Consider the following 27,082-nt stretch of genomic DNA (forward strand, 5'->3'; position numbering starts at 1 on the left):
AATGTGCCTCTCTGAACACATTTTCACAAGAAGGATGTCAGACACACAATTTCTATCCCACCTGTCCTCAGTACATATCACCAGAGTCCCCTGGGTCATGTGGGGTACCAGCATTAGTTTGTTTTATTTTAAGCAGCAACATTACGTTAATAGCAGCTTTGGTTAGAGGGAAAAAAAAAGCCAAAACAAAAAATCAAAACCACAACAAACAAAAAAATCCCACCCCAAACCTCCTCCACAGAATAGGATTTTCTGTCCCAATATTCTGCTACTCATTTCATCACAGAATCCTAGAATGGTTTGGGTTGGAAGGGACCTAAAGACTACACAGTTCCAACCCCCTGCCACAAGCAGGGACACCTTCCACTATCCCAAGTTATTCAGAGCCCCATCCAGCCTGGCCTTGAACATTCACAGGGTAGGAGCATCCACAGATCCTCTGGAAAACCTGTGCCAGGGCCTCACCAGCACAGAGCAAAGAATTTCTTCCTTATATCTAATTTACACCTACTTTCATTCATTTTAAAGCTATTCCCCCATGCCTTGTCATTCCATTCCATTGACAAAAGTTCCTCTCCTGCATCCTTGTAACTCCTTTAGGTGCTGGAAGGTGCTGGAAGGCTTCTGTGGAGCCTTCTCTTCTACACAAGTGAAGAACCCCAAATTTTTAGTGTGTCTTCATAGGAGAGGTGCTCCAGCCTAACAGGTTTAAAAACATAATTTTCCAGCTTCCCAAGAGAGGTCTTACATACTAACATACCAAAACCAGTGTTACGGGTTGATGAAAATGTTTCACATATTTTAAAAAATTAATCAAAACAAATTCTACAGCAAGTGATATAGAACTAACATGTCTAAGTAACAATTGGTTTGTTTTGTATTAAAGGGTTGTGTCCAGAAACACATCCTCATGTTAAAATGAAAACTCAGGAAATCAAAGAATAGGCCCTGTATCCTGAGCAGTTAGTTTATAAATGAACTACAGAACCTGTACTTAAACATTGCAAGGAAAGGTGTTAGGAAATTCTTATTTACAAGTATGCCTTGTGAGCCAAGTCAGAAACAGAGAATGGATTCTGTCAGCATTCAACTCCTTCAGTTCCATAAGGGCACACAACAGCTGGATTTGTTTTCAGAAGAGGACACCATCACCCAAGGCTGCAACATACAATAAACTCCTTTCTTTGGGTTAGCAGGGATCCCACTCAGATGCTCTACACTCTCATCTGTCAACTGTGATTTTCAACTGAATGTTTACTCTATGCAACTCCATGGACAAAGCACACAAGAAGCTTATCAGATCCCATTACGACACCTGGAAACACCCAACATAAATATTCTGCTGCTGTCACATCAGAAGTGAAACAAAAAGGGAGGAAGTTGGCAAAAAGGGGAAGATTTCACTTTCTTTTTCCCACACACAACCAACCAGGTGAAGCAAGTAATATCAGACTTCCTTCTTTAATCTGTCATTAACACAAGCTGAAGCTAACATTTCATAACTTTGGACTAGATTTAAACCTACATTTTAAGACAGTATACTAATTGATAGTTCAGAAAAATGTTCATATTTACTCACATTTTGTTTGCCAGCCTCAGGGATGTACAGCTAAGACATGCCCGATCTCCCAAGTTACCTAAAAAAAAATACCAATAATTAGCACCAATTCTGAAATTCAGGAGGACATTTATCCATGCAGTGAACTGCATATAAATACATGAGTGAGAAGATTGATCTTTACATAGAAATGGCTACTACTGAAAGCACAAAAAGATGTTGCTTAACACAAAGAGTTGAACTCTGTGGATGAGTGAGGTTGGTTTGTTCTTGTTCAACTGTCTGATGACAGGTTTCCAACTGCCCCAGGCAAGAAACTATATTGAACAGGAACTTCACAGAAAGCAAATGTAATTTTTTAACAGCTCTATGACAACATAGTATCAGATGATACAAAAGGAGCCCTTGCCAAGTGTTTGGGAATTAAATGGCTTTTTGTTTTGTTTTAAGCAAGACAAATAAAACACAAGCAGGAACCTAAAGACACTTCACTAGAGAGGTGGAATCACAACACCATTTCAATACACTGCTGCTCATTTTGATTAGCACCTGGTAAAAATAGCTCTACCCCATGATCTCTCTGCAAAGGATACAAATTGTCTTGAAGGGAGGGGTGAGAGTCTGACCCAAAGCACATGAAAAGTTGGCTTTCCAGAAAACACTATATCCCTCAACATGAATTTAATTTGAAACACTATCTCTGAATCAGTGCTAATAGTAGCTAATAATATCCGAAAGGGTTGATACCTAGATATGAGCACTCTCTATCCAGGTACACATACAAACATCATCCATTCTGGAAATAAATTGAGAATATCATCAAATCATAAATCATCTAAGTCATGTGCTTCAATAAAGGGCCACATTTGAAAGCCTTCTGATTATGGAAGAAGAATAAACAACATAAAATGCTACCTAGTGACTGCACACAGCCTACAATCCCTGAAAGTCATCCCTGACCCCACTAGAAAAGAGTTCATGTTCCTAAAGTAACTTTAAAAAAGCAAATCTTGTATCAACACCTTGCTGCAGTAATTCCATAGGTAGCTACTACCAAGAGCAAAATGACTTCTGGACAAATCATAAAAAAATCACATGAGCAAGACTTAAAACATATTGACTCTTTTTGGCCAGTCTTTTCAGAATTCACTGTAACCAAAATAAAATTGGAAGGCTGGATAGAGTAGGCATACTTTGGTTTGCTTCTCCTATCTGGAACCTACAATTTCTGTCAATCCTAAGAGACAGAAGGATACAAAAGGTCATTTGAGAGATCTTTGGTACACCTTCCCACCATCAAAGGCAAGGTACAGCCTATGACAGAACCTAAAGTAGACACCTGTATCTGAGAAAAAACAGCACCCAATGCTGATGATTAAAAGCCTTCCCCAACAAAATGCCCTAATTATTAGGGGAAAAGAGATGCTGCCAAAATCAGGTGGGACAATCAGAAGGAATAGAAGATAAGTTAACTTATCTGAGGAAAATCTTGATTATCAAGGGATGTCCCCATGTTAAGTGGGCTCTGAAGTAATTACAGCAAAAGCTGAGGCATTATCAAGTCAAAGGATTTACCCATGTCAAGTTGTATCAAACTCTAACACTCACCACCACTGCAAATAGAGCCAGGGAAAAACTGTCTGTTTCCAGCTCAAAAAGCAATTCCTAAGAATCTCTGAAGGCATTGTGATTCTCTCTGATATTTACAGAAAGAACAGCAGCTAAATTACCTAACCCAAGAGGCCAACCCAGAAGGACATCCCTGACCTCAAGGAGCAGCTGAGCAAAGCAGAGAAGTGCTCAGTGTCTGGAGGGATAAGTCACAGCACAGTAATCTGTCTCACCCCACAAAGCCTCATGTGCCTAAAGCAAGAGTCCCACTAGGAGAGGCCACTGCCTGCTATGGATAGGTGCCTCTAGAACTAAAAGGGATGATCTGGAGCTCAAAACTGGCTTGGAATTTCTTAAATAAAATTCCAAAGTTTTCACTTCATAGTTCACTTCACCTACCTTCCTTTGAACCAGGCACACTAAATCTTAAGGAATGAGTCAAAGAACAAAATTCCAAGGTTACCATAAAAAACCATGCTGACTAAACTTCTTGTACAACATGTTCAGAGTGTGAACAGCCTCACAGAAAATGTTAATTCCAACTTTGCCAGTTCTGACAAGAGCTCTATAGGTTTTGCAGTGTCCCTTAAAACCACATACCTAGGAGTAACCAGGTCTGAAATAAAAGGTTTCCTTCAGAAAGGGGCAAAGTCCATAATCCTCAGTTCTGGGATAACAGCGACATCCAAAAGTATCTGAACAAGGTGAATATTGCTAAACCACACTCAGCACTTTTCATTTAAGAAACCTGTATTGGCTTAGTAAGAAAGAAGGGCACCAGTGTCAGAGAAGCTGTATGCTAACACTTTCCTCATGGAAAAGTAGTCATGGGAAACTTCATACTTGAATTCAATGAAGCACCAAACCCAAAGTTAAGTTAGAATAGCCATACTGTTACTATGTTTAGAATTTTTAAAAATAAAGTGCTATCATGAAGTAAGTCCCTAGAGAAGTGTAAGCTTGCAGTACTTAACAGTCTGATCTTCACAGGAATAACATTTAGGATTCTTAGAAGCACTTAGCTTTAACTTAATCTTAGACTACTTACAAGTAAAGCAAAGAAGATGAGCTAAGTAAAGCAAAACACTACAGAAAAAGGCATACACCATATAAGAATGTGTCAATATTAGATTAACACCCCAAATAAAAGTATTAATTGTATCATAACCACAGTGCACCACAGCACATCAGTTATTTGATTCTATCACAGCATTTCAGCTTAGGTTGTCTAAGATTTATAACAACCAAAATTGCAGCAATCATTAGCAATACTTTTTATGCCATGCCACAAGAATAATCAAAGCTCCCATCTAATTTGAAGGCACATGGATGTGCTTCTTCCACATTTTAAATAAATTGGATGGTTAGGATGCCCCAGGATTTTGTTCAGGATATGGTCCAGGCTTAACCGAAATAAATGACTTTATAACAGCAGCTCACAAAATCAGTTAGAGGAAGATACCACACCTGAGTGACTATTGGCAACCAAGAGGACAGTTGTTCTTTGCAATGAACAAGAATCCCTACAGCTCATCAGGTCTGCCTGGATGTGAGTGTGCAGCTGCCCTGCCCTCAGTGACAGCACTCCCATGGGGAGTCAGGGCTGTGTGTAAGGGACAGGCAATTCCTCACTCATCCCGGCCATTCCAGCTCAGGGTTCTGTGTAAGGGACAGGCAATTCCTCACTCATCCCTGCCATTCCAGCTCAGGGTTCTGTGTAAGGGACAGGCAATTCCTCCCTCATCCCGGCCATTCCAGCTCAGGGCTGTGTGTAAGGGACAGGCAATTCCTCCCTCATCCCGGCCATTCCAGCTCAGGGTTCTGTGTAAGGGACAGGCAATTCCTCCCTCATCCCGGCCATTCCAGCTCAGGGTTCTGTGTAAGGGACAGGCAATTCCTCCCTCATCCCTGCCATTCCAGCTCAGGGTTCTGTGTAAGGGACAGGCAATTCCTCCCTCATCCCTGCCATTCCAGCTCAGGGCTGTGTCTCTGGCACAGGCAATTCCTCCCTCATCCCTGCCATTCCAGCTCAGGGCAAAGAGCAGCCAATGGCCTCTCGTCACAAGTTATCAGCTGTTTCACGCCACTAAGCTTCACCAACCAGAGATATTTAAACGGCCAAATTATCTTCATTATTAATCAGTATCACACAATGCGCTTCCTTCTTATTTTCCTAAGTTTTCAAAGCCACTTGGAAAAAGGCAAATTCATGTTTTATCCCTAACACAGACAAAGAAAACACCGCCTTGTGCTTTCTTAAAGAGAAGCGCATGACTAGTGACAACCCCACCTGACACCCAAGCCACGCCGAGAGCAAGGCAGGCAGAACCGAGTCGTAGTAACGCGTTCCTGAACTTTAACAAAAAGCACGTGTTTTTTCCCTTCCCCGACCAGCCGGCATTTAGGAGACACGCGTGTCCCACTGCCCTTAGGGTAAATCATCCCCTCCAACCACGCTGTGCGGAAGCACATGCGGCGAGGCCGCAGCGGCCGCCGAGCGTGGGCCGGGCCGGGAGCAGCGCCAGCCTCGGCGGACGGAGCGCCGGGGACCCGGCCGCGGCCCCCCCCTCCCGCAGCGGCCTCTCCGCCCCCGCCCGGAGCCCCCGGCCGCCTCCGGCCGCCCTCCCTCCCCGCCCTCCCGGCCGGGCCCGGCGGGCCGGAGCGGCGGGGAGCCTCACCGGGCTGTGGCGGGCGGCGCAGCGCTCGGGGCAGGCGGCAGGCGCGCCGCCCGCAGCTCTGCAGCAGCATGGACGCCATGGCGGCGCTCGCTGGGCAGGCGGGCGGGCGGCTCCGGCCCCGCTGCTGTCCCACCGCCCGGGCCGCGGCGATCCCCGCACGCCCAGCAGCGCCCGGGAGCCGCGTTCAGGCGGCACCGCCCCGCGGCGCCGGGCACGCCGGGAGCCGTAGTCCGGGAGCGCACGGTGAGAGCGGCGGTGGCGGCGGGGATGGCGTCACTGAGGGGCGGGCGGGGCCGCGGCTCTTCCCCGCAGCTGCCCGAGGGAGCGGCGGGACGTGCGGTGGCACCGAGGGTGGTGCCGGTGCCGGGGCGTTTGTCTCGCTCGCAGCCCCGGTTCCCCCAGGCCGGGAAGGCCACAGGCCGTGGCTGCTGTGAAGGGCGGGTGCCGGCGCCTCACGGAGCCGTGGCCACACACGGTGCCAGTGCAAAGTGCGGCGCTCCAGCAGCGCGCAGCGCTCTCCGCTTTGGCAGAGGTTGCCTTGGGTGATGCCCAAGGTCCCTTCCAGCCTGGCGATCCGCGCTGTGTGCGGCCGTGCTCCCGCTCGCCTGCGGCCCGCGGCTGCAGCGGCAGTTCCCCTGCACACGCGTGTGTTGGTTATGGATCTCGGGATGGTGCAGAAAAAATGGCTCTCTGGTGGAGCTGTGATGGCTTTGATAGGAAATAGCACATAAATCAGTCGGTTGACAGATGTGCCGCACTAGTACTGGTTAATAGTTGGACTACAATAGTAGTTATTCTTCAAATACGAGTCGAGTTCTGATCAGCAGCAGGATGTCTTATCAAATACTTTAGTACTCAGTTAATGCAGTATTACGTGTTACTTTATTTTTAACTATATTGGCAGATGCAGTGAATAGCAATAATCAAACTGCACAAATTGCAATTTAACCCGACAACAGTGACATTTTACAAACTGTGTGCATGAGGTTTGGGTGTTAATGCCTTCCTTGTTCCAGAAAAAATGGGGGGAAAGCTGCTGGGACTGTGTGTGGACAAGATGGCTGCCAGCCCTGCCAACAAGATGGCTGCCCCAAGGACAGGGCTCCAGGGGATGAGGGAGCCCTGGGATCAGACCTCTCCTGCCTCACAGGTAACTCACAGCACCAACCCTACACCTGCCTCAGCCCCAAAGAAAATACGTGTGACTTAACCTTATACATGAGGGGTAGCAGAAGCCTTCAGGTTTTACCCAAAATGTGACAGAAAACAGTGTCCTGGAACAATAAAAAAACAAGTGAGTTTGCAGTTTATCTGCCCATGCTTAGGACTAGGCAAGTGCAGGAAATCAGCTGGTAATTTTATAGAGTTCTTTTATGTATTTAAAGAAAATGCTTGGGGTTTCTCTGAAGTATGAAAAAATTTAGATGACATTTATATTATTTACACTTTAATTCAAAAGTATTAGTGAAGATGGAATATGCAATTGTCATGACTATTTAAAAAATTCATGGCACTTTTCTCACTATGGCTATAGAAATGTTAGTGTTGTTTATGTTTAGTGATAATTAACAAACTAATAGGTATTATTATGTATGTACTTATTAGAGCTACTTTTTAAATGTTAGGCTCCCAAATGCACTGCAAGATTTTTAGCCAGCCATGTTTGCTTTACAACTACTTCAATAGGTACTGCATTTAAATGGTTAAAATGATTTAAAATGTGCAACTTGACAATAGCGCTTTATGTTAATGGCAGTCTTGAAAAAAAACCAACCAAACAACATCTTCCCAATCTACACATCTCTCACTAGACTGCATTTGTATCTTTCTCTTGTTATTCATTTTTTCTTTCTGGTTGGCTGATAACAAAACCAAATGAAATGGGGCAACTAATGGCAGTTCCTCTAACAAAGCTGCTTAATTATGTAGAAACATTATATGAAGCCTATACAAGAAGAATAATATGCTCTGAAGTCATTAAACTGTTGACAAGAGATTTCAGACAGCAAACAGATGATTACAGAGGTCTCAATACATTTATGCAGACAAGTAACCAGCCTTTCAATAGTTTCATTAAATTCATTAGTATTCAGGGTGGCAGACAATGTAGATGCATGGGCCTTTTCAGAGCTGAATTCGTTATGTTTTTGTACAGTCTTTTGTTCCAGATTTGTTTATACCTGGAAGTTACAGGGTTTGCTACTATATTTGAAAAGGATTGAGAATACCTCTGTGAAAATTTCCCAAATAGATACAGTTTAAAAATACTAATTGATTGCATAAATTTACCAAGCATTGTGAAGCAAGGATTAAGAAAAGACTAAGAATTAAAAATTGTTAAGTATTTGTACAAATTGCTCCTCCATGAAAAGGCCTAGTGACTGTAGGTGACACATGGGCCTTCCATAGGCATCAGTTTTTGTTTTAAAGAAAAACATCTTCTGCTCTAGCCAGAGCAACAGCCCATGAGCTCACAGAGAAAACACTTATGCCCAGAATAAAGCCCAATACCACATAGTTAATAGGGTTTTGGGGGTTTTGTAAGGAAAAAAAAAAAATCAACTGCTTCACAGCCATTTTAGTCCTGGTTCTTAAAGCAACCACATTGTCTGGAAAAGTCGTCAGCCATCTTGCTGAAAAATTTTTCCAGCAGGAATAGGATGAGAGAGACTAAAAGGAAGAAATATAAAGCCTTCTTTCTAGATGACTGTATTAAGGATCTGAGAATCGTTAAAATAAATGTAATATTTGAACAAAACTAAGATTAGTATTTCCTGTTAAATATATTTCCCCCCCCCGATATTAACTAGAGGCAAAAGCAAGGTAGGAGTTGTCTAAACCAATTCAAAACAACCTCCAAATAAAAGGAAATTTTGATGGTTATAGACTGTGTGAATACTGAAATACGTATTTTATTGCTGTATGAGCAGAGCCCAGTGATATCACAAAGGCAGGACTGTTCAACTTGTCTGAGAGAGGTATGATGCATAAAACCCATAAAAGCACAGAACAGGCCTAGGGCTGTGCATTACTTGCATAGACATGACAAAGGAGCAGATGAATCTTATAGTTCTTATTGAACTATATAGAAATCTATCTAGAAATTGGGGGGCAAATGTTTATATGAACAGGGAGGAGAACTGCAAGTTTGTCACCCCTTCCCTGAAGACATGGCCCAGGAAGCAGTCCTAGATGCTGCTGATGTTTTTAAGGATTGATAGCAGCTCCCTCACTCCAGCTTGAGGTGCCCTGTGTGACAGTATCAAATCTGAGACACTCCTGCCAGACACAGGCAGGTCGGTTTCCCAGTGTGCCCTGATGAGAAATGGAGCTGGCAGCAAAGGCAGGCAAGGCCGGGGAGATGGGATTCAGGGCATGGGGGAGGAGGTGCAGTGTTTGATGCCATGGGCTGTAAATGGGAGGAGGTGGGGGCATAATTAGCATCTGATGAGTTGGGAGGCACCTTTGCCATTTCACTGCTGCAACATGGTGTTTGTGTACACAGTGTGGCTCAGTAAGCTGTGTATCAGTACAAGTCCATAGACAGCCCTTAAAAGTAGAATTATACTTTTAGGCTGTAGAATCTGTTTCCATGGCAACCCTCAGGTTGCCTCCTTGAATAGGTTTAACAATACAGGATTAACCTCATCTTTATTCACCACTGTTCAGCGTAAATGTAAAGAAAAGGGAGGGGAAAAAACACATTGCTGTGTAGCAAGTTGCATTAAGTTTCTACTCCAGGGAGAAAGGCAAGAGATTATTAGTAGTTTTTTAAAAAATACTTCCATTCATTATCAGGGATTTTTAGAACAGATTCATGGGATACTGAAGCCTGTTGCTCTGTCAATGTTACACCCAAAGGTAAAAGTTCAAGTGGTGGCTGGATTACAGATTTGCTGTATGTACATCCAGGTCACAAGTTCACTCCTGTCTGTAAATGTGCCAAAAACAAGCAGCACTGGCTACACATTAGCACTAGAAACAGGCTGCCCTGGGTGCCTCTTCATTCACTGCTCTGAAAAGCCACACAGAGAGTGCCTTGATGGCAATAACAAACAGTCATGTTCTGCAAACAGTCATTCCTCATCCAAGGATAATTAACTACCTGCTCAAATTCAAGTCAAAAAGTGATATTTTAAAAGATTGCTTAGGCTTGACCCAAATTAGCAACACAGAATACAATACAAATAACATATTAGGTTGCCATTAGTTAAATTTGGCATGCAGGCAGGCACAAGCACAGCTGGAGGAGCAAAACCAGATAATTTTGAAAATCTTTGCAAATTGAGGGAAAAGCATTTGTAGTTCAGAACCACCGAGGTTCTCCCTTTTCCCAGCAGATGGAGCTTATGTGAAACAATCAGGCAGAGAAGCTGTGGAACCACAGAGATTGGGGTACTGAAGGAACACATGGGAGAAAGCCACAAGGTTCTGGCCAGGCAGTGTGCACAACAAAAAAAGGGAGAATGTAGCTATAAAAAGCAAATTGATTTAAACTTTGAGAAATACAGAGGGAGGGAAAAAAAAAGAGTCTTTAGTGTTACAAACACACCTGTTAGCTCCAGCTGATATGAGAGACTGAGATTTTGCTGCAAAATCATCAGTGCTGTATTTAAGTAACCTGTTGTGCCTCCAAATGAATCAGTTTCATTTTATGAATGACAGGCTTTAAAACTGTGCTTTTGGAGTTATTCTTTGCTTCCAGGATTTTTTAGGCTGTATGTGTGCAGGTTCCTGTCTGGAATTAGAAACATAGAAAGCCAACAATCTTATGTCATTATCTGCCTCTCAGTTAGGTCTTCTAAGAAAACACCAAATGTTGTATTACTGTCAATAAAAGCTCTAAATCTGATTTTATGCACCTATCAAGAAGCAGGACAGGAAATGCAAGTGACTGGGGAGGCTCTCCTCCACCCCATCCCAGATTTTGTACACCCATTCCTGCACTTCTTGTGTATAACAAAATTCCTGGTGAAGTCAGGCAGTGTTATAGGAGTACTGGAAAGACAGGAGGTCCCTGCAAAACAGAGATACCTTTCAAATTGCATCCATTAAAGACAAAGCAGATGGTTAGCACACCATTTTAGGAGAATTTTTACCTTTGTATTCTAAAAAGTAGAAAAATGTGCTACTTCCAAGGGCCGTTTTAATCCCAACAATGTAACTTTCTTTGGCAATTTTCGCTGCTTGTGGTAAGTACTGGTTTGGAGGGGAGCAGGTTAGAGCCAGCACATACAGCTGTGTATGACCTGGTGCAGGCAAAATGCAGCATTGTCCCTCAGGCATATTCCAGCTTTCTCTGCCTCAGAGGAGGTGAGCAGAGCTAAGCATTTCTGTTAAAAGAACAAGTGAAAAATACTGAAGATGGATATGTTCATTTGCTGAAGCCTGATGCTTACAATCCTGAGTAGAATTTAGCCCTCTTGGGCCTCTGCTGTCGTTACCTCTTTCTTCCTGGTTTTGCTGATGATCTTATCAGTCCTGCCTCATATTTTTCCCTTACAGTCAGCCTGAATAACCCTACAGGAATGTGTCTTTCCAACCTTTGAATTCACTCTCTCTTATTTACCTTTCAGCTTTAAACCTTCTATGTTTCATAATCCAGACCAAGCCTGTAACACAGATCTCACACTTTTTCATCCTGTTCTCCTTGACCTGACTAACACTCCCATCTTCCATGCTGCTGTACAATGACCTCTCCTTTCCAGCATGCAAGCCCACAGCCCCTCCTTTATTCAAGTCAAAGAGCTGCTTTTCTCAAGAGGCCTCCCCACAGAGATAATGAAAAGCAGATTAAGAGATTTTAAAAAGGAGTTGGTTCCTTTGGAATGGTCAGTGCACTTTCCCTTTCTACAACCATCCACTATACTGTAAATTTTCCAAATCAGCGTTTGTCTGGAAGTCTGTGCCTTGACCTCAGCAGGACCTAAGCTGTTGGGCCCCAATCCTACACATGCATATGCATGCCATGTCCCTTTGCTGTCAGAGACATTCACACAGAGTGGTAAAGGATCAGTGCAGTTATGTGTTTGTAAAATCAAATCCTGTTGCTTGCCACATAGAATCATAAAAGTCTTGGACAGAGATGAAAATTAACATTTTAACCTTTGTTTTTGTGAGGCAGAAAGAATGGTAACCTCCAAGGCAAGTGAAGTGACAGCTCTGTTGACAGCACTTGATTTGTAGATATATGAGAATCTTGAAGGGAAATACCTGTTAAAATGTGATGTGAAGCTGTAGAAAAACAACAAAGAGCCATCAGCACAAGTACATCCCAGTGGTGCTTTGCCAGTATCCTGCCTTTTTCTTGTGTGGCTGAATTTCAGGCACCAGGAACAGAAGACGCTTTGTCTGGGCTTTCCCATGTAATCAGCAACCTCTCTCCTGCCTGTCTTAGGCCTCTATTCACTTTATTACTATTATAGTATCCCCTAGAGACAGACTTGGGAGGCATTCACCCCCAAACATCCTGTTACCTCCAAGCAATTAGGTATTTTCTCAGTAGCACATTATATGCTTTAATCCTGGTTGCACGTGTGTAAAAAGCATGGCTAGCAAGTTGTGTATGTAAGAGAATACAAAGTTGATATAAAAGAGCTTTACCATTGGATATGATCACTATCCAGAGGAAGTCCCCCAAAGCAGGCACTCTCCTCTGAAAGCAATTTCAAGAGGGAATTTTGTGTACAAACTGAAGGCTTAGCTGGGGTCTGCAAATACCTAGCAGTTCATCAGCTGGATAGAGCAAGAGGAGCTCATTGGGACTGATCTGTGCAGCAGGTAAAAGTGAGCACAGGTAAAAGTGAGCCATCCAGCCTGCTTATCAGTCAGGGGGGCAGGCCCCACACCCATTCCAATATGGCACGTGTCAGTCATTTTCTAATCACTAATCCAACAGCTGAAAAAGGAAATATGCCCAACTGATATCAACAAAAAGCTGGCTCAGCAGCAGTGCTTCCCTGTTGTGGCAAGGGAACAGTTTTCTCCCCTGTGTGAGGCCTCTCCTCCCAAGGAACAGACATCTAACTCTCCCTGAGCAGGGAGCCTCTTGCAGCGTGCCAGCTGGGAATCAGGGCCCTGGGCACAATCCCAGCACCTGTGCCTAGTTTTCTTACAGAGCACAGCCAGCTGCTCTGCTAGGTCTGCAAGTGTCCTGTATACCCTATTTCTCTTCTCTGGATTGCTTTGGATAAGCAATGTGAATGTGCTGCTTATATTTGGATTTTTGCAAATTCATTGTTTTACATTTACCTTAAACTGATTTGTTTAAGAAACATATCAGGCCACTGATAAATGAAGTCATGCCATGTTTTTAATAATTTTTAACCAGTAGTGCCCAGAACCCCATGTAGTATTTTTGAGCGAATTTGAAGGTAAGCAGGATGTAACCACAGGCCACTTTGAAAAGTGACATGGAGATTGTGAGGAAGAAGTGTTTTTGATGGCTGGTGTTTGTCAGCAAACTTTTCTGGCAATGCACATGGTAGCAGAGAGTATATTTGACCCTGAGGGTTCACAGGCATTAGATAATTGTTTTGGCTCTGACTTAGTTCATGGCATGTTAGACTAGTCATTTCTATCTGTGACACCAAACTATCAACTGCAAACTTCCTGTGTGGAAATAATTATGCATCTTTTCCAAGTTTGCATTATGTTCTTCTGTATCCAATAGTTCTTGTGCAGAAAGGCAAGGTTAGAGTTAAGACCATTTTCACTGTTAATAGCTTGACTCTGAAAAGCCTTCATATTATTCAAGAATCTTAGTATAAGTGGAGCCAAAGTGGGATTAGAATTCTGTACTGCAACAGGAAGGGAACATATAGAGGTCTGGAAAATAATGAAGGTGGGAGGAAAGTGAATAAAAAATGGTTATTACTGCTGCTCATAATGCCATATTAATTAAACCAGTTTATCTGAGAGCAGGGTTTAAAAAAGAACAGAAGGAAATATATTTTCATTTAAATTCATTGCCACAGGATGTTCTAAAACCCCAAAATATAAATAAATAGGCTCAACAAGAAAACAGACATGCTCAAGGGAGCTAGGCTTAATGAAGTCCCTGACACATGCTTGTCTAGCTGCAGTGTCCTCTTTGGAAATTAGGAAATCCCTGAACTACTGATTTTCAGAAGCAGGAATGACTCAAATGGGCAGGAGCTACTTTTCCTATAATCTGTTTCCAATTCTAAGCATCCATTACTACTTCCTTTCTTGGTTTCCCTTGAGGAAAGGACATGCCTAAGCCTGCTTTGAATGTTAAAAGCTTCCTCTGTTCTGCACAAATAGAGGTGAGAGTAAGAGACCATAAATGATTACCCATGGGCAGCTAACAGAAGCTGTGAGATGCAAGTCCTAACCTGGAACCAAGGAGGTGTTTGAGGTGGACCAAAGGGTCACTGTCAGGCTGTCTCCAGGCACTTGACTGAGCTGTGCATGGCTCACCCCATGCTGGGGGCAGTTTGGTTACTCCTAGACAAGCACTGCACTGTTTCTGCCACCCTTAAACTCCTCTCTCACCAACAGAACAAACTGGTTAACAAAGGTGGGGATTTTTTGTGTAGAAATATAATGAAAGCCAGGTCAGAAAGGGAAGAGATCTCAGTCTGCTTGGTAACTTACACAGAACGAAACTCTACCAAGGAAAGGAACTTGCATCTTCTCTTGCTTTCTCACCACAGTGTTGCCTCTTCACACGTTACAAAGTCCAACTTCTGCCATAATCCACCTGGCAACAAGTTACAGTCGATCTCCCTCTAGTGGGTAATTAATTAGCCATAAAAGCCACAGCAAGACTGAGATGTGTTAAAAATCTGCCTTGCATGTGCTTTCCTTCATCTCCTTTCTTCAGCTGGCTTTCTTCTTCTTTCACCTCTGATCTTTCTCAGACATGCATTGTGTGTTTTCTTCATACCCTTCCTGAACTTCATATCTGCTCCTTCTCCATTCTTGTGAGGAGATGGGCTGTTTGAGGGGTTTCTGTTTGACTTTGATGTAAGTGGAAATGAAAGTAAAAAAGTGTCAAAGAATGAATTTAAAATGAAATATTCTAGAGATTAGTGGTGTTTATACAGAGGTATGTGTGCAACCCCCAATATTCTAAAGGCTTAGAAACCTGGCACAAAGATAACCATAGAAAACCTACCTGATGTTTGTAATTTTTTTTTTTTTTTTTTAAATCAGGAGTCAGTCAAAGGAAATTTACATTTGGGTTTTCTTATCCTTAAGGCTGATTTATTTGGATTGAAAATCTTCTGCATTTTGCTTAATAGTTTGTTCCCCTTGCATTTGTTGTTCCATTACCAAAACTATTAACAGCAAAATACATAAGCCAGCTGTGTTCAATCTGAAGTTAGCTCTCTAGCAGCAACAGTTAACTACCAAAGAGTATTCCCAGAGCAGAGCTGACATTAATTGAGAAGGATAGTGCTCTGAAATATGTGGAGACAAGATGCTGTAGAAATTGATTTAACCAGACCATGCCTTTTGTGTATGGAACTGCATTTCTCTCCTTGCAGAGCATATAGGCTGGATACTATGACTGTTACTCCATTTAGATTAATGGAAATATATTAGGGATGATTCTCAAAGGTATCTCCTTTCTCTGACTATTCTGGGGTTTCTTGTGTGTGTATGTGTGTGTGTGTGTGGTAAAGCATATTTCAAACAAAGAGATGAACAAGTCAATATTGTCCAAATGAAAAATGACAGATCTGGTTAAAAGAAATTTTTAGGACAGGCTTTGATAATATATTCCTCCAATGATAGTAAGTATCATATTATTCATTATATGTTACCTTTCTGTTTAATACTTTGAATTATCTGAATAAACCAACATGAAAGACATTGTGCTCCAATCCAAGTATTTTCCAGGTTCCTGAAGGCACTGATTTTTGTCTCAAATCACTGTGGTAAATGGTGTTCCACAAAAGTCACTAATTAGAGCCCCAAGAGTCTTTATTATAGCAAACTTAGGTATCACAAAGCAGATTAATAAAATGAAGATAAACTGGAATTTTATTGAAGCAAAGGCAAGGTGACAAAAGTAAGGTCACAGATTATTTATTGTGAGCAAATTCTGCACCTAGAAACACCTATGCAATCCATATATTTACATTATTTTGTAAATAACAGCATCATATAAAAATAATTTTTCTATACAACATATCAGGATTATCGAGTTATTTTACTAACATGGGTGTAAAAAATACTGTAGCTTTTGCTCCCTTCATAACTGAGTTGTCAATATAACTAATTTCATTTCACTGTAATAAAGATGAAATGAATTCCAATTCTGCTCCTATATCAGTTGCAATATAATTTTATTCACCTGAGACATTTCATAAACCTGCTGAAGGTAAGAATTGCAGACAGTGCTGAGGCAGGATGAGGAGGCAGGGAAGAGGTTCTGCAGAAGAAATGTACAGATTTTGTCTCCACAGCTTTCCTTGTATTGATGAACAGGACAAAAATAATTCAGTGACTATCAGCTTTCAAAACCAGCTTGTAGAGAATGTTCTTTTGCATCCAAATTGAGTATATTTGTTCTAGAATTTATTAAGACACTGTAAACAAAGAAACCTACAGTGCCACATCCTGTTCTTTCTTTAGGTTGGATGAAGGCTTCATTTGGCATCAGGAAAACTAGAATGACTACACTGGGCTAAACCAAAGGCCTGTGAGTCCCTTTATCCAGTCTCTGGTCATAGTCAGAAATGAGTGCTTAAGGAAGCAGAATGAGAAATTGGGTGAGCATAGAGCATTGCTGCCTGCAGCAGTGACTTGTGTTTCATCACTGCTGCTAAACACACACAGAACAGTGGTCTGAGCAGAGCTGGGAGCTGTGAATCCACTGTTTCAGTGCTGCCTCTGTCACCAAGGTTACTTGTGCATCACTGTGTCCCAGCTCATGTGTGCTGGTGGCAAACCTGCCTTCAAGCCTCTGCACTGCAGAGGCACACACAGCTCTTGCTCAGGTAACCACACTCACATTCAGGCTTGTTTAGATCAAGTCTGGTATTATGGAGAGATTTGTTCTTCCCTAATGAGCTGCTTAACATCTGTGATTGTTTCCTGAAGAGCTGCATAATATCCCAGTGCACTTATTGTGCCCCTTTATCTCCTTCCCATTCCTTCTGGCTCCTCCCTATTTCACATGGTTATTGTCACTGGCCTTTGTGGTCCTTGTGCTTTGTCCTAAGCTTGTCATCCCTCAGCTCCTACAGTCAGGAACAGCAGGCTTGATGCAAGGTAAAAACTGTGCAAATATTTTCCCAGTATAGCCCAAGCAGCATGGAGAGGCTGACTCTTTCAAATGTCCCTGTGGAAGCTGCCAATAAAAAGGTGATGATGTTAGATTTGCAGTAAAACCAGAAAGATAATGTTGAAGACACCTCCTTAAAAATTCCTATTAAAAATTTTGTTTAAAATGAAGCTATGTTTCACATTGCTTCAGGGCTACCTGCAATTCCCAGCATGATGAGATTGCTCCTGAATGGATCATCAGCTGCAGACCCACTTCTGGTGAGTTCACAGTTTCATCATTGCTCCTGGAAGTCTGTCACTTCCTCCTCCTCAACCGTGTTCCCACCTCCACTGGTCTACCATCCCTTCAGAAACACCAAGTGGAGGAGGACTGCATTGCAAGGTTAAAAATGGAAAGGGAATTCTGACAACTCCTGATTTACCTGCCTGCATTGTAATGTTCTGAGTAGTGCCCTGAGTGTGGAGCTCGCAGAGTCTTTACCATTGTGATACCATTGGGGATTTCTACAAGCTAACTCAAACTGGCTGGATTGAAGGGCAGATTTGAGGAACTTCTGCCCAGATCCTTGCACCTCAGGTTGAGCAGAACCCTGGAGAGCTCCTCCTCCTCCCTGCAGCCTCCAGCTGCGCTTCTTCACAGAGCAGGGGTGCACAGGAACTGGGGGAAGCCACATGCAAATCAGGCTGAGTGGTAACCAAATATGTCTAACCCAGAGGGAAGCTGGTGGGAGTGCAGTCAAAGGGAAGGGAGCAAATAGACTGGAACATACAGGCCCTGGAATACTGGCATGACAGTGGAGGGTTGTGTAAAGTAAATAAATAAGATATGCATGTTTTAGCAATTTCCCCAGGGTAAAGTGAGTAGGAGTGTGTTCAAAGAGTAGTATTTGCTTTATACTGTCCTGTGAGCACAGGTTCAATATATACATTAGGAAGTACATATAGGGTGTATGTTTGATCAAGGAGTTTAGACAATAACCTAAGTAATTGGCAGCAGATCCCATCAGTCTGATCCCTACGCCAAGTTCCTTCTCAGTGTTACAATTGTGCAAGCAATTAAAATGGCTACTTAGCTACATTATGTTATTACAAGCAACATCACTTGTCAAATATTTTAAGTAGAAAAAATGATGTTAGTTGTTGTGAATTGCTGCCCAGGTAGAAATCACACCCCTGTGTTAAGCATGCACAACAATACACTATTAACCTGTTTAACATGATAGCCTGAGTGTTTTTCTTTTACATTTCTACTACAAGCCCTCTTTTATTACTTTGCACATTAAAATTTTTTTCTGCTACAAAGAGGATTCAGTGCTTTTGCAAACCAGCCTCATCCCTAGAATGCTATAATTTGACAATTTCAAGGTTTTTCAACTCAGACCCTTCCATTTATGTCATATATCGCATTGCAGATTTCATCCAATAGTCAAAAATGTACTCTCAATGCAGTATCATCTTATCAGTATTCTAGCACATAAGCTTTCTCACTGGAAGCAGGGGACTGTTCATTACAATGAAACTGAAAATGGAATAACTGAAAGATTGATTTATATGACCTTCACTCAGGAATGTTCTAATTCTGACATAATCTCTCTGACTGTGAAATCCTAAACACTGTATAATTTTGATTTATTGCCCTTAAAAGAAGGAGCCTGGATCTGTAGATCAACAGAATACCTGGCATGAAAAAGAATGGTGCAAAAGCTCAGGAAGACTGCAAGAAAATGCAGATTGATCATGTGACTTTACTCCAAACATTGTCTCAGCCAGCAAATCCATGAAGGAGCTGAAAACAAGTGGAAGAACATTATGCGGATGTTTTCCCAAATCCACTCTGTCACTCGGAAATCTCTCGTGATTACATACATTTTATAGCAAAGATAAGAGCATGTTAGTAAGTTCAAACATGCAACAGTCTGTTTACTAAAGGCTGCAGGAAATGTTTATTAAACCAACTAATTTATGGCAAAACAGGGCCAGAACTCGATATACTCCACAAAAGGCTGCTTTACCAGGCAGCTGTTTCCCTCCCACACTGACAGTGTAATGCACTCTCTGCTATTCTGGCCTCACATCTGCTGCCATGGGAGCCAGGAGAAGGCTTGTAAGGGTGTGAGGGCACGTTGGACCTGACTGCTCACAGGTGAAAGCTAGAGCAGCCCTACAGTGTGCTGCTTAAAATTAAGAGCTGATACCTTTAAAGCAAAGCAGCTGGATCTAAATCAAATAGAATCTTCTTGCATTGAAAGGTGAATCAGGCTGGTTGTCACTTCTTGGATTTTTTTGGTGAAGCAAAGAGAGGAGTTAGAAGAAAGAGCAGCTATAAACTATTCACAAGCTGGTTGTTAGATATATATTAAAAGCACACTGAGCACAATCTTAATGCCCTGCAGGAACTGAAATCAACAGGTCAATTTAAAGCAGACTAACAAAAAGAAGTCTGCCCTCCATCCATGCCTTTTTTCCTTTCTTAATATTTGTAAAATAAATGCTTGCCTCCTTTCCTCCCACACACTCAGCTCACAGTTCCCACTTAGCCATTTCCCAGTCCTATTTTAGACAAATCTTTATCTTATCATGTTTCTCCTGCAAATCCTTCTCCTCTAGTACACTTAACATCCTCCTCTTTCATAAAACCACCTTTTACAAGTGGTACCTAATCAATCTTACTTTATCCTAACCAGGAAATGGAGGGGTTTATTTTAGAAAAAAAAAAAATTATTCAATGAATTTTGTGGCTGGTATGAATTGTTTTATTCTAGCAGATAGTAGTCTCCTGTATGCAGGAACATTTGTCTGCTTCACTGCACAATCCATATTATTCTTACCTATGAATGGGCCTGTTCCTTATTACTTCCAAAGATCAAACATTACACAATTCCTCCAGCATGGAGCTACAGTCTGAGCTACAGCTACTGCAGCCACTGTAAAAGCACTACAGCCTCAGAAAGATTATTCCTTCCTTCCTGAATACATTAGAGTGGATATTCCAGGAACTAAATTTGTGCTTAGGGATAGCAGGAAGTGCCTGATTCTTTTTATGTACTTGCAGAAAGGGAGGGGAAAAAAAAAAAAAAAAAAAAAAAAACAAGGGAAAAGGAGGAGATAAAGGTAAGAGAAAACTGTAAAACTAAAAAAGAGAGACTTGGGTGGAATCATATTTAGGATGTTTATTCCCTGAACTATACATGGACAATTTTCAAAGTAAGAAAAGAAAGTATTTATATCAAAAACTGTGTTCTACTAAAATGGAACAAAGGCTTGTAAGCAACAGACAAAAGAGAAAAAAGCCATTAATATTATTTCTGTAATCAATTACTGTACCAACATATAGGAATACAATACAGATGATATTTGATTCTTTGGACTAGAAAACTTAACATAAAGCCCAGTTCAGCAAACCAATCCTGGCATACTTGATTTTCAGCATGAGCTGTTTATTGAATTCTCAAATGAATGTATTTATCATTAGGAAAATCAAAACAGCAGAGGAAGTAATATAGTCTTAGATTTCCCAATGGTGAATTAATTAACAGAGTCAATTCTGGCCTCAGCCTGGTATCTCATCCACCAGATAACACTCACTTCCCACTGTAAAGACAGATGATTGTAAAAGCTTAACAGTGTTTTGCCACTGCTGGTAAAGCTGATAGGGATGGGAGTGAAGGGCAGCTTGGTATCTTCTTCAACCAATGGCAAACTCTTCAGTATGAGAGGTTAAGAACTACTTTATTAGGATGATTATCATTACCCTCAACAGCAACTATAAAAAGCTCCAAGTGAAATGGTTCTGACTCACTTGTAAGGGTAATACCATGTGTGGAGGAAATTCTGGGTATGGGCTGTCACCAGTGCCTAATCCCCCTGGAACAGGTGCACAGCAGTTTGCCAGTCCCACATCACAGCAGGGCTGGGAGCCAGGGCATCCAGCTCACAAAAGAGATGCCTGCTGGAAGGGAGGTTGAACAAAAGAAGAAAGGGCCTGTCTTCATGTTTCTCCCAAGTGGCTTCCACTTGTAAAGTTTTGGTGACTAGAAAAATTTGGAAGCCATTCTCCCCTCCGTGTGCATCAGCAGTAATACCCTGTTTGTCTTTTCAATAGTGAGTTCTCCTGGGCCACTGCAGCAGTTCTAGGCTGAAATACTTTTGCAGACAGTTTGTTTGCAATTGTAAATTCAACAGATTCTCTGTAAACTGGTGACTGTTAATATAAAATATTTTAAAACAAAATGCCTAAATAACAGATCAGTCCAATCTGACTGAGATAAAAAAACATTTGTCGAGTCCATTCAGGACACAAGGCAGAAATATTCCAAAATCATCTTTCAAATGAATAAACAAGGAATAGAGACTCAAAATCTCAGCTCTGGCAGACGCTGAACTCAGTGTCATTTGATCTGCAGAAGCACTTGGGTGTCTGAGTAGGCCTGCTGAAACAGAAGGAAACCTTTCCCAAAAAGATTGTTCAGCTAGTCCAAACTGGTAGCTTCTGAGTAAAAGAAAAACATTTTCTTGCATTATAAGGAATATAAATAAAATAGCAATCTTTTCATGAAATAAGATACACTTATTAAAAATTACATGTTACAGAGTTAGAAAGGGCCCTATAATTAGGCCTGCACTAAACAGATGAAAAGACTTCTTAAAAGGATTTTTTTCAATCTGTAATGCAATACACCTTTCAATATAATATTTCTGTCCAATTAAAATTATTCTGTTGATGGAGAGTCTATCATAGTTTTATTATGATTACAATTTATTGTAAACTTATGTATTCATTATTAACCTGAGCTGTAAAAATGTAAATACTAGCAATTATTAAACTTGAACACAATGCAAAAAAAGGGGAAAAAAGATAGCAAGAAAAAAAATAAAGATGGAAATGAAGCTGATTAAATGTGTGGTTCCCATTGATTGCCAATAGCTGCTAGTGTTAAATTAAGAGGTTATTTTATTGTCTCCTACAGCCAAGCTCAGCCATGCTCCATTCAATAACCAATAATTCATGTCTTTGAGTTAATAATAATTACAATAAAAATATTCCCCATTTTCTGGCATGCTGTGTTTATTTTGGGATATTAACACAGCAATCCAAATACAACACTTAAAACTCCCTCAGGGTTTTCTGTCTCACATCCCAGACCTTCTGTTTCTTTATAAGCTTTAACAGCCACAGTTACAAGAGATATAAATAGTCTGAAGCACAAGAGAATCTCTCTTCCCTGACAGAATCTTTATTTACCAGCTCTACAGACCCAAGCAGGTCAAACAGTCCCTTGCTGGCAGGTTAATAAGGCCCACCTGCCAAATAAACCCACCAGTGAACTCCACAGGGCCTACATAAATCCAAAGCACTTGGAACAAGCTTTTCTCCCTGGGAATCATACTGAGATGGGATACTTATAGTTCAAAAGGGGGTCATCTTTCAAACCCAGAGTGCTTGTCTGCCTGGCACACACACATGAATGTGCAAAAGGTTTGCAAAAACCACAGCTCTTACCTGCAGAAGACACCATTTAGCATTTATATTTCAATATTGCTTACAGGACATACACATGCTGGGGGCTCCTCTGCTGGTTCCATATGAACATGTAAGGCTTGTAAGTCTCTGCCCTTTGAACTTTTTAAAGGGCAAATACAGTTGGGTCATAAATTAAATCTTAAAAATTTAATTAATTATTTTAATTTTAAAAAATAATTTAAATTAATACTCAAGACTTAACATACAATTAACTTGCCTACAGTTCTATGTAAAGAAAACTAAAGAATATGATAATATTTAAACCAATCTAGAAATTAATTCTTAGAAGCCAAAGCAAGTTTTTAATTAATATGGACAATTATCAAAGTAAAACTTCATTCTGAGACCTAAGCTGTTTGAGCACAACTCTTGGGTAAATGTTTCCCATTGAATCAATGACTTCTTTATGTTCTTTCCTGAATCAGCTAAGCCAAGCAACTATCCCAGTGTGGGCATATCCACAGACATCTGAAGAGGCCCACTTGCTATGTTTATATTGCATTGTAAAAAGCATCTCCAAAGCCTCCTTCAGATTTCTGTTTGCTGCTCATACAGTCAGCAAAGTGGTAAATTCTGAGCACATGCCTCATAATTTATTAGGATGGCACCAGACAGATGAAGGCAGACAGGAGCTGGATTGCAGCTGGGCAGCAGCAGCATTCTGGCTCAAAACACTAGAGCAGAGCTCATGATCCATTGATGAAGGGAGCTGGTTTACCTGGCTGAGAACTGCAGGGATGCCTGATCTGATTCACAAACAGATAAATGCCCCAGCCTTAAGAGGTGGCAGAGATAATCAGGAAGGGTAATATGCAGCAGGAGAGGCAGCCTGTGTGTAATGGGCAGGGATCACATGTCCCACTCTAATGAGCCAGTGAGCATCTGATGAGATTCTTTAGTGGGAAGGCTAGATCCATGTCAGGCCTACAGGATTCTTACAGGCTTTAAGAATCCTTGAGGACAGGCTACAGGCAAACCAGGGAGCACATGTAAAAAATTTGCAGCTCTTTGCTCCTGCAGATCTACAGTGATTTACCAAGGTCCCCCCAGGCACTGGGCATTACAGCTGTATGGGAGCATACACGATTGGGGCCACATACATTGGCCAGAGTCATTCCAAATACAGGCAATGTAACAGTTTTACAAGTGTAGGTGTGCATTTAAGATGGTATGTTGAGGCAAAGCACTTTGAAGGCTTTGAATGTCAGATTACCAGAGAGAATACTCAGTTTCAGGATCCTGGTACTGCAGTCTTGGTGATGTTATCAGTGGCATACTTTTACTGAGAGGCAAAAGTACCTCTTCTGGGCCCTATGAAGCACTTCTGGGGTGAGACAGAAGTTGGGGCTTTGAATCACAGACCCCTTGATTCTGAATGTCATTTAAGTGCCTATCACGTCCTGTGGAACCAGTGCAAACAGCTTTGAAGAACGAGCTCAGGCCCAGAAGATGCACATAACATCTGCCCTTCAGCAAACACTAGACGCCCAGTTGCTGTAGCAATTGCAAAAGTGGGAATGATGCTATTCTTAGCACAATGGTACTACAACCATGCCCAGCTTCAGCATGAGACAACAGAGTGGGTGAATCTTCATGCAGGCAGTGTCCTACACCCGGGCCAAGCCCAGCACCTTTCTCCTCTGCTGGGTACACGCTTCATTTGAATCAGTTTAATTCGGCTGCTGTAAGCACAGCTGAGACAGCCTGATGTTTTTCTGCTGTTTGTCCCTGGAGCCCGGCGCGGCTCGGCGGGTCAGTGTGTGTGCAGGGCGGAGCTGCTGCAGGGGAGCTCAGTGTGACCCTGCAGCAGCCAGGGCTGCTCACCGAGCTGCAGCTCGGCGCTGCTCCGCTGGCAGCGCGCACGCTCGGGCTCACCCACAGCAGCGAGCTAACCAGCTCGAGGGTACAACACTCGAAAACACAGCCCACCCCTTTCAGCTCTCACAGCAGTGACAGCACAGGTGATAATTTAACAGACAGGCCTGCATTTGCAAACCTGCTCATCCTGCATCCAGTTGTTTCAGCCCTCATTTGTCAAGTACATTTGCACATACTCAACACCAATGTAAAACAAGTGTTTAGCATCTTATATAAAGTCTCCAAACAGTTGTTGAAATTAGTGGCAATTTCTGAAAATGCCTGTCAGTGAGCATTTTTCTCAAGGCATATACACTGAGTAAATGGGATATGATCACAACTACAATTTTTCAGTACAGGAAATTGCCAGTCACCAATATAATTAGAAACAGTTCATGTGATCAAATTAATCATTCAAAAAAAAAAAAAAAAAAGCAATTACTGTTAACAGAATAATGGCATGCCTTAAAAAAGAATGAAATTAACCTTTAGGACCGACATAGTTACCCTTACCACTCTGTACTGAGGCAGCAAAGATTAATACATGTGCAAAATAAAACACTGCATTAGCATCTGCAGAAAACAGTAGTAGCATTATCCATCTGGCCTGTTCAACCCTTAACAAACTTTATTCTTCATCCCCAGCAGAGAGTCAAATATCAATAGTCACTTCTCTGCCAAAGTGAAAAAAAACTCTTCAAGACTTCCATTGCTATATAACTCACCACATTGTGATTATTGCTGACCAATAGTTACATGAAGATTAAACATAAGTCAGCAATTTGAAATGCAGAAGAATTTAACATTCAAACCTACATTACAACTCCTCAAAAGCAAAGACTTGGCTAGTTAAGGCTAAAGCTTAACTGTGTAAGATCTAAAAACGCATCCTAAACATATTGCAAAAAACTATATTTTTGCTCTGCTGTGCTAAACATTAATTCTGATTATAAATGTATTTTGAAATTTATACTTCTAAGTGAGATTATGTTTAGAAACACAGTAACACTATCCAGAGATAGCAGAGTTAATATGTTTTGAATCCTCAAGCTGTGTGTTTCTACATATATTGGATTTATTTTATTCTGAATGTCAGCAATGTTTAAATTAAGTCATACTTGGTGGGGAAGATAATTAGAGACATACAACTTCTATAGATAAATTTATTGATTCACTGAAGTTACTTATACCAAGTTGAAGCATGTTAGCTGCTGAGAACTGGTACACAGCTGGTTTTTATCATCCCAACACTGGAAAACAGCAGGGACATGCTCCTCAATTTTCCTTTCTCGTGGCCTCTGTCTTGCCCTGAAGATGTATCCCACTCCCTCACATGTTCAACTTTCCTCTTCCTTTTGCTCCCTCAATTACACTTTCTTCTGCTCAATACAAATTATGCAAACACAAATAGGTATTTACAACAAAAGTGATATTTACTCAATTCTTTTCCTGTCTGAAAACATACCTGGTAAACAGGCTGCTGTAACTTGTAGTATGAAGAAGATACACATTTAACTGTGTTTTTTCATCAGGTAATCATATTTTACTCTGATCAGTATTTAAGCCATAAACTGTAGCTGCATTTAAGATGTCCCTCATTTGGACAGAGACTAATTCTATTTAAAATTCTCAAATCAGATTATTGTCTTTTTCCCAATGAATCAACTTTCTATTTAAAAAGACCATTGCTCCATTTTTATACAGAGTTACACAAAGTCTGAAAAGCCTGCACCTTCTTATTTTTCAAGATAATTAAAAAGTTATTCTAATACACATCACATTTTTCAAGTAACCATTGTCAACGAATGTTCATTCAAATTAATTAGCAAATATATGTCCAAGTTCTCTAGAACACATTTACTACTATCATTTTTGAAACACTGGTTTTAAATTTCATCTTTCATTGTTTCTTAATTCTAGATCAGCAGCTTGCTGTGTCCATATTAAACAGCATGCAATATGCTGCATGGTCAGAGACTAACACATACCTGCTGATGGAGATTTTTCTGAACAGTTGTAATGACACATGGACTGACTGACATGCTGAAGATCAGTGTCCATGTCAGGCTATACTTAGCTAAGGATAAGTTCAGACAGGTTGAAAACAACAATTGCTCTCTGTTAATCCAAAGAAAAACATGGACTGCTGGCCAAAGTCAGTGCACAGGTGATGGGCTGCCAGCAAGAAAGTGTCATGGTGATAGCAGGGATAACACTGAGCAGGAACCTCTGCATCAGTGCTACATCAAAACAGGACAATGGGCAGCATTAACCACTGTGTTCGTGGTTTGAACCTTAACATCTTCAGTGTTCATCCCTAATATGTGGAAAAGTCTGCAAAATAAGAAAAAACTACAATCTGTAGATTCTATGTGGCCTAATACAGTACTTATTCTACACACTGCAAACCTACTGTGCTGCTCTACTAATATGGGAATATCTGATTAACACATGGACTACACTCATATATCTTCAGTTTAGCACTACTTAGAATTAGCATTGCCACCAAGATAATCTGCATGCAGTAAAACACATAATAGACAGATTATTATATAAAATCCTGAAACAAAAATAAAAATGGGTACAAGAAAGGAT

At 41.4% G+C, this 27,082-nt stretch overlaps 2 protein-coding genes across 2 annotated transcripts in view; one reads left to right on the forward strand and one right to left on the reverse strand.

Annotated features, from left to right (window-relative positions):
* The window catches only part of LETM1 (leucine zipper and EF-hand containing transmembrane protein 1), a 28,723-nt gene extending 22,740 nt beyond the window's left edge, over positions 1-5,983 (reverse strand). Inside the window, exons 1-2 of the mRNA XM_079306847.1 lie at positions 5,848-5,983; positions 1,580-1,637 (exon numbers count right to left, since the gene is read on the reverse strand). Of these exons, the coding sequence (XP_079162973.1) occupies positions 1,580-1,637; positions 5,848-5,926 (137 nt within the window). The 5' untranslated portion in view covers positions 5,927-5,983. The remainder of the gene's footprint in view (positions 1-1,579; positions 1,638-5,847) is intronic.
* The window catches only part of NSD2 (nuclear receptor binding SET domain protein 2), a 99,056-nt gene continuing 77,926 nt past the window's right edge, over positions 5,953-27,082 (forward strand). The window contains 2 exon segments of the mRNA XM_079306846.1: positions 5,953-6,090; positions 6,864-6,997. The gene's annotated coding sequence lies outside the window, so the exon portion shown is untranslated.

The sequence above is a fragment of the Erithacus rubecula genome (assembly GCF_903797595.1).
Source record: "Erithacus rubecula genome assembly, chromosome: 5".
In the NCBI taxonomy this organism is placed as follows: Eukaryota; Metazoa; Chordata; class Aves; order Passeriformes; family Muscicapidae; genus Erithacus; species Erithacus rubecula.